Source organism: Helianthus annuus, chromosome 4 (assembly GCF_002127325.2).
Source record: "Helianthus annuus cultivar XRQ/B chromosome 4, HanXRQr2.0-SUNRISE, whole genome shotgun sequence".
Lineage (NCBI taxonomy): Eukaryota > Viridiplantae > Streptophyta > Magnoliopsida > Asterales > Asteraceae > Helianthus > Helianthus annuus.
In genome coordinates this window covers 1,061,136-1,069,787 of record NC_035436.2, presented here as the reverse complement: position 1 = coordinate 1,069,787, position 8,652 = coordinate 1,061,136, and the positions used below count along the sequence as shown (strand labels likewise).

Genomic DNA, 8,652 nt, shown 5'->3' with positions numbered 1-8,652 from the left:
ACCCTTAAAAAGTAACTTGAGTAAATTGTTTCATTTATTATTTTTTGTCTTTATCTCTTATTCTTAACAATCTTTTCTGTGATTTGTTCCTTCTTTTTTCATTTTTATGTTGTTTCTCTTCTTCAAAATTTGTTATTTTTTATAATCAAATCTTTTAAAACAAATACATTTTTTAACATACATTTTTCTTCTTGCAGTGTAGTGTTAATTGAACCTTACTAGACTGTAATGTATTATTTTATGTATGGATATCGTTTTTGTCAGGGCATGACTTTTTTTGTTTTTTTTTTCTTTCGGTTGTTATACCGAGTATCAGTACCGTATTAATCCTGACACAAAACAAAGATAATCGATAGTAATTTAATTCCCCTTTGCGTATCGAGAGAAATCTCACTAGTTTTAACTCATTTTGCTCAATATGCTTTGTTTTGTGGGCTACTTGGTTATCTTTTTCTGAATAGCCAATGAAATCTCATTATCAACAGCCAAAACATAAATGTCTACAAAAACAAACCCAGCCAGGAGCTGGGCATCACAGAAACAAAAAACTGGAAAAAAGAAACAGAAAAACAAACAAACAAACAAACCGTATTACATGCTTAGATTAAAATCCCACCATTCCGACCTGGATATCGCCCCATATTTCGATCTTTGTTTCAGTCCCTCCTGGAATGAGGCTTCCTTTACTTCTTCTATTACCGTTTGTAGTACTCCTTGTCTTCCTGAGAATACCTTCTCGTTCCTTGTTTTCCATAATATCCACATTGCTTCAATAACAACTGCGTGTATGACTTTCCTGATCTTCCGAATTCTTTGTAAATCCAATAATTCCGACAACCATTCCGCTACAGTTCTCTCTGTGTTTACCATTGGAATCTTTAACCAATCAGTTATCGCCTCCCATACACGTTTGGCGAAATTGCATTCTATGAGTATATGTTGTGCCGTCTCTTCCGTCGCTCCGCATGTTTTGCATAATACATCCGGTAGGTTCATACATCTCCCTGTAAGTGCCACTGCTGTAGGAACTTTTTCTTCAATAGCTCTCCAAACGAATGCCACACTTTTGCTAGTAGCCCAGTTGTTCCAAGTAAACATATTCGGAGGTAAATTTAGATCTAAATTTTGACCAAGTGAAAGCTTTACATTCCTTACACTGAATTCTTGTTGCTCAAAATTTTTCCACACCCATACATCGTTGTTTTGAGGCAAGACTTGATGTTGTAACCGCTCCATTAGATTATCTATCTGCTGTTTATCTTCAGTACTTGACAGAGCCGATAACCAGGCCCATTCCCACAGCCTCCCTCCGTTTAATATTCTATAATTTTCCAGCACCGACGCTCTTTTCTTGTTTGCTAATTGGTATAAGTTTGGGAATTGTATCCCACAAAACAATGTTTTGTCACCTATTCTGACTTTACTTCTTAAACTAGTATTGATATTGATGCTATTTTTTATGAAGTCCTTTTCTATGTCGCCAATATTCTTCCATACACCCGTCAAGGATTTCTTAAACGGGATTGCTTCTACTTTCCTCTGGTTTGAATGAATCGATTTTATTACCTTCACCCACAAGCTTTCAGGCTCCATTTTTAATCTCCACCACCACTTCAGGAGAAGTGCCAGGTTCATATCTTTTATATTCCCGATACCGAGGCCCCCAAAATCCTTTGTTGCTACCACTTTCTCCCATTTCACCCATCTTATTTTGTTTTTTTCGTTACACCTGCCCCATAGAAATTTTCTTCAAATACCTTCCAGTACTTTTATTACACCCGTCGGACATTTATATAGAGATAGGAAATAGTTCGGTAGACTACTGAGCACTGATTTAATAAGAACTACCCTTCCAGCGAAGGACAGGGTTTTCTCCTTCCAATTACTTAATCTTTTGTTGAACATATCAATAACCTCTTTCCAATTTGCCAATCTATTCATATTTGCACCCACCTTTAATCCCAAGTATACGAATGGGAATTTTCCAACCCTACAATTTAACACTAATGCCATATTTTCTACTTCCTCGTCGTTCATACCCACCCCATAAAGCTGGCTTTTACACGGGTTTACTTTTAATCCTGATATTAAATAAAAATTGTTAAAATATATAAATAATACCAATTCAATAATCAAAGTTTATAATATTCTTAATATTATTGTTCTTTTATTTGTATGTACAGTGAACCATGATTGGATCATTGGAACAAGTCTGATGTGGGCTTACAAAGATAAGAAGATATGGGCTGGATATTGCTACTGATGGACTTAAGAAGCTGATTAAAAAAAACGCAGTAGTAGCCGGGTCAAGTATTGAAGCAGGATCTCTTCTCTGGGTCACTATAAATGAAGTCTAATGACTCACAAAGAGTGATTAAGGGTCAGATTTTACACCATCACTGTGTGTACGTGTCTTTAGAAGTCTCTGGAGAAAAGTCTTAGATCTAGGGTTTTTGTGTCATAAACTCGTTAGTTCTTAAAGGTTTAGATTATCATGTTGATGATTTGATCCGTAGAGGCTTATCAAGATTTCGAAGTGTTACGTTGTTTGTAGTATTCTGATCTTTAGTAAAAGTGTTTCTTGTGTTTGAAATTGATTTGAGTTTATAAATTTGACATGGTATCAGAGCTTTGGGCTCTCGATTCGTCGTCTTCCGCGTGTTTAGATTTAGGTATTTTGATTCTATGTGTGCTAGGGTTGTGTTTTAGTCATTACTAGTCAGAATAGATCACGAGCGGTGGCTTCGCCGAGGTAGAAATTATATCAGGTTATCGCTGGTGAAAATCTTGGAATTCAGATTTGGTTTCATCGTTGGTATCTGGTTTAAAGATCTGAAAGGAAATCTTGATTTCGACTGGATTTGTGTTCGTGAATCCCTAATCTAGGGTTTGGTGCTGAATAAAGAATCTAAAGGACTGCGAAAATTGAAATTTGTTGTTTTAGAAACTGCAGTCCAGAGGATAGTGTTTGTTCATTAAAGACATGAAACCCTAACAATAGGGTTTGTTGAAGACAAGCCATTCAAAATTTGTAGTGACAGCGGCTGAAGATTTTTTTTTCGGATCTTCATCTCGAACTCGTAACCGTAAGTGAAGGGTGCGGTTCTTGATATGTCAAGAAGATACCCTAGTTAGGGGGCTCCCCAAGGTGTGGTCCTTCTATACTTTTCTGTTATAGTTTATATTGTTACACGATTATTGTTATTGCTTAGACATTAGTGACTGGGTTAAGGGGACCGTTATTGATCACAGGGAGAGCCTCACCTTGTTTTATGTGTTGCATTAAATCTGATTTAAAGCTATTTGTTAAGCATTTGGTTTATATCTTTTATCGTGTGTGCTTGATGTGGTTTGTAGTAAAAGGGTTGTTTTCAAATTTTTTAAATTATGTCACACAGATATCATTGTTTAGGCATATTTTCTGTACTGAGTTAGATGGACCAGTATGTATTGCTTTGTTGTGTGATAATTTGCAAGTTGTATATCGTATTATTAAGTTGTTTTGAGTATTTCTTCATTCTATCACATGATTGTTCGACCCCATACGATCTTGGTTTAAAAAAGCGCGCCCGAGGCGCGCCTAGGCGCAAAGCACAACAAGGCGCAGGCCTGTGGGCTTTTGGTGACCTGAGGCGCGAGTTTTCCAGGAAGCGACCGCTTTTTCGGATTTTTTGAAAAGCGACAAAGCGCAGGCTTTTGGGATTCTTGTACCCTAGGCGCACATGTGTTATAAAACATAATAAAGCTACTGAAAGTTACTGTGGGGCCCAATTTTTAATCACCCACCTTTTAATTAAAGCCCAATTTAACATGTGGCCTGCTTTTAAAGGCCCGTAACTAAATAAAAGATTCAGATCACACATTTTACCCTAATTTCGCCCACCATTGGGGACGTACAAACTCCCGCTCGTTTTTCTTCATCTGCGCTCATCCATCTACCAAAATTCTTGCCTCATTCGACTTCATCTTAACGGTAACTCTCTATTTTCTTTACTTCTTTTGATATTTTCTGTTAGGTTTCTTAATATTTGATACATTTTACTTCATAACTTAAGTTTTTCACTTCATAATTTAAGTGTTTTACTTCATAATTTAAGTTGATACTTACATACTACTTCAGTACTTCATAATTATAACTTATTGATTCTTACATAATTCTAAGTTATGATACTTACTGATACTTCATAATTTTAGTTTTGTTTTATTATTTATGTTACTGAAACATGCTACTTCATACTGTTTTATTATTATAATTCTAAGTTACTTCATTATTTATGTTACTGATACATAATTCTTCATAATTCTAAGTTACTTCATTATTTACGTTAGTGATACATAATTCTAAGTTACTGAGTTACTGTTTTATTAGTTATTCTAAGTTGCAATGGAGGCTGATGATGGTGTGGCTGCTGATACATCAGCGGGGACTCAAATGGGTGACCCGGGTAGAAAATATGGCAAAGTTGATCCCAATAACAAAAATCGGCGGATTTGCAACTTTTGTGCAAAACCATCTACCGGAGAGGTGTATAGGTTAAAACAACATTTAGTTGGAGGTTTTAGAAATGTCAAGGGTTGACTAAAGTGCCCTGCACATGTTCGTGAAGAAATTAAAAACTTTATGTTGGAAAAAGCCAAGGGTAAAAATGCAGTCGATCCTCTAGTTGATGAATTTGGTTTAGGTGATGAAGAGGAGGAATGTGTTGTTACTAACGTGAAGAGAAAAAGTAGTTCGGTTCAAGGAAATGTGTCTAAAAAGCCGTTTATAGATAACTACTTCTCTCGCAAACCCGGAGACATACTTAAAGGTCGAAATGGAGGAAGACAACAAACTATAAATGAAATATGTAAAAGAGAATTGAGGGGTAATGCTTGTAAAGAGATTGCTAGGTGGTTTTATGATGCCGGTATTGCTTTCCACGCGGCTACTTATGATAGCTTCAAAAGTATGTTGGAAGCGGTTGCACAATTTGGACCGGGATTTCAAGCGCCTACAATGCATGAATTGAGGGTACCTTTACTTAGAAAGGAAGTAGAGGAAACCAAAATCGAGATTGAAAATCACAAGAAAGAATGGGCGAGCAAGGGTTGTTCTATTTTATCCGACGGATGGCGTGATTCGACCGTCCAAAAGGATATCGTGAACTTTCTAGTTAATTCCCCTAAAGGGTCAGTGTTTATGAGGTCGGTTGATGTGTCAGAGATTACAAAGGACGCCCACACTTTGACTGAAATGCTTGAAAAAATTGTGGATGAGGTAGGAGAAGCGAACGTGGTGCAAGTCGTAACCGATAATGCTTCAAATTATGTAAAGGCTGGTAAGTAGTAATAGATATTTATATTAAACTAATATATAATACTAATTTACTATGTTATACGTATGCTTTTTAGGTAAATACTTGGAAGCTTCAAAGCCTAATTTATATTGGACACCTCGTGCTGCACACTGTCTCGATTTGATGTTGGAGGACATTGGGAAGACTAAAAAGATTAAAGGGATGTTAAAATTAGCAATGTTCGTGAATGCATATATATATATATATATAACCATGTTGGTCTTGTGAACATGATGAGAAGGTTCACTAATTCACATAATTTGCATCGGCCCGCGGTTACTCGTTTTGCAACATCATTTATCACTATCTCCCAAATGCACAAGCAAAAGCATAATTTGCAGAAGATGATTGTCTCTTCCGAGTTTCTTAATAGCAAATGGGGAAAGGAAGTTGGTGGGAAAAGACTTTACTCTATTCTTATCAAAGAAAAGTTCTGGAGAAACATAGTGTACGCCATGAAGTTGACGGGACCTCTTGTTAAGGTCCTTAGACTTGTTGATGAAGATAAAAAAGCCCACCATGGGATACATATATGCGGCAATGAAAAGGGCTAAAAATACCATAAAGGCGAGTTTCAAACGAGAGAAGCAATATGCTAAAGCGATAGAGATCATAGACAGAAGGTGGCAATGCCAACTTGGAAGACCTTTGCATGCTACGCGCTACTTTTTGAACCCCGAATATTACTACCCGAATGCGGAGGAGGCAAAAAAAGGAGAGATCATAGGGGCCGTTGTGAAATGCATTGCAAGATTAAATCCCGATGAAAGCATTCAAGACAAAATCAGTCTACAATTGGATAAATATCAACATGCTGAGGGTCTATTTGGTGATAAAATGGCTATAAGACAAAGGTCTATAAGATCACCAGGTAAAAATATAAAATATTTAATTTTAGCTATTGTTTTGATTCCTTATCATAAGATTATAAAGGCTGCAAACATTAAAAAAAGTTTGTTTTGAGGTTGTAAACAGCAAAAAAATGGCTGTTAACAGCAAAGAAAATAGCAAAAATGGCTGTTTTGAGGCTGGAAACAGCAATATATGGCTGTTTTGAGGCTGGAAACAGCAATATATGGCTATTTTGATGTTGTTAATAGTAAAAAATGGTTGTTTTAATAGCGGATTGGTGGAACGCATTTGGTGATGATACTCCGGAGTTACAAAAGTTTGTTATCCGAGTACTTAGCTTGACGTGTAGCGCTACCGGTTGTGAGAGAAATTGGGGTGTCTTTCAACAGGTAAGAGATCAATTAAACATTCGTTCTAATAGAGTATTAGTGTTATTTGTTACTTCGTTATTTAATTAAAGATTGTTATTTTAACAGCTTCATACAAAGACAAGAAACCGATTGGCACAAAGCCGATTAAATGATTTGGTGTTGTTAAGTACAATCGTTCATTGAAGCGTCGATATGAACGAAAGGACACCATGGATCCCTGATGAGTGGGTGATGGGATACGTGGATGATGATGAAAATCAAGCGAGAGATGTTACTAATTTGGTGCATGAAGGTCATGATCTAACATACGGTGATGTTGAAAAGGCTAGTGGGGAATCTGAGCCCTTATATTATACTAGATCGAAAGGAAAAGATGTTGGTAACTCCTCAACGGCCCCTACTCCTAGAGGTTTCTATTAATGATTTTTGACGTGTTAATAATGTGTTATCTGTTGTCTTATACGAGTATGGAGTTCAACTTGTCATCAATTTTTTTAGAAGCTCTATTTTAAAAATGTTTAATTGATTGTTGGAAAATGGTCAATGATTTGAATTCGAGTTTTTTATATAAGTCTTAGTTGTTTTGTATATGACACATAGTTATTAAAGGCGCGAGGCACACTCAAGGCGATTTGTTGGGCCCAGGGCTTTATTTGCGCCTAGGCGCGCCTGGGCGCTCGCTTTAATAACCATGATATGACATTAAGGATGAATTCATCAAGGATTTAAACTTTAAAGGTTCACGTATTTTTGGATACGTTTGTATTTTGCGTTATATCTTTGGAAAAATGTCAATTTTGCATGTCCGTTTTATTAGTTAAAGCACTATAGTTTTTTATGCAATTTATGTAGGTAACCAGAGGATAATCTTTGGTATTCTTGGTTGTTAGTGTTTGGTTTCCTAATTTCAAAACATTTTTTTAAATGAGTATCAACGTTTTTAAAAAGAATCAGTATTGTTTTTTTCCAGTTCATATGTCATCAACAATTTTGACATATATGGATTACCAAACTTGACATAAAATTTAAAATATAACACACTTTGATATTTTTTGTGATATTCCCTTTTTTCTCTATAGGGTTTCATATTGAAACTGGGATTTAGGGCGTTACTTGTTCTTGTATGTTCAGACTTGTAGTGTGTCCGTTAAGTCTTGTTGAGAGTTAAAGCAGATCGTCGTATTGATGATCCGTATGTGTGAGATTCAATGTAGATCTGGCTGCTTGAGTCTTATCTTTGTTAAATTAAGTTATGGCAATATGGTAATTCATGTTGCTACATTTGTAATTCTTTTGATAAGTTGTTTGGGCTGTTTAAACTACTTTCGCGTTAGTTGTGTGCAGGTTATAAAGTTCAAGGGCTAAAGGTGTAACATCCGGAGTTAAAGTGTTAAAGTGTTTAAACATGAAGGTTTATTGTGAAAGTATCTTTTTGGGTTGATATATAAGAGAGGCAACAGTTGAGTTAGATATTATTCGCGAAGCATCTGCACTCTCTCTTTCATCAGGCGATTAGGGTTTGAGTTTGTTTCAGATCGTTTGTGATCTGTGATTTTGTGGTTTGTTTGATCTCCTGTGAGATCTGTTTGTTTTTTGGTTTGTATAGATGAACTGATTTACATCAGTTGATCATCTTCTTCATTGTATTGTTACAGATCTCACTATTTGTGAGATCTAGGGTTTCCGGGGGGTGTTTTCTGGTTTGGGTAATAATAAAAGTTTTGGTCGCCGTTTTGTCGCTATTTCTTTGTTGTTCTTGTTTTGTTGTGATTACCATACCATTTTACATGGAATACTTCTATGCCTAAAAGATTTGATGATTTTGTTGTTGAGGGCAAAGTTAGATATGGTATAGAAAAAGTTGTTAACTATGCAAATTTGTATTATGAGAATAAGTGTTTTGTTGCTTCTTTAAATAAAACTTTAGAACCAACATGTTATAGTGAAGCTGCTAGGGATAATAAATGGGTAGAATCTATGAATAGTGAAATGGAGGCTTTATATAGAAATAATACTTGGGTTTTGGTTGATCTCCCTAAAGGCAGAAAACCTATAGGGTGTAAATGGGTGTATAAGATTAAGTACAAAGCAAA

General features: G+C 35.8%; 2 protein-coding genes across 2 annotated transcripts; one reads left to right on the top strand and one right to left on the bottom strand.

Moving 5' to 3' along the window:
- Positions 1 to 591: 591 nt before the first annotated feature.
- Positions 592 to 1,593, bottom strand: LOC110935379. The gene has a single exon (XM_022177772.1). The coding sequence runs from the start codon at positions 1,591 to 1,593 to the stop codon at positions 592 to 594; it is 1,002 nt and encodes a 333-aa protein (XP_022033464.1).
- Positions 1,594 to 4,384: 2,791 nt separating this feature from the next.
- Positions 4,385 to 6,742, top strand: LOC110935381. The gene is made up of 6 exons (XM_035988930.1): positions 4,385 to 4,556; positions 4,635 to 5,318; positions 5,392 to 5,515; positions 5,819 to 6,207; positions 6,459 to 6,577; positions 6,665 to 6,742. Exons 1-6 carry the CDS (start codon positions 4,385 to 4,387, stop codon positions 6,740 to 6,742), a joined length of 1,566 nt encoding a protein of 521 aa, XP_035844823.1.
- Positions 6,743 to 8,652: the final 1,910 nt, after the last annotated feature.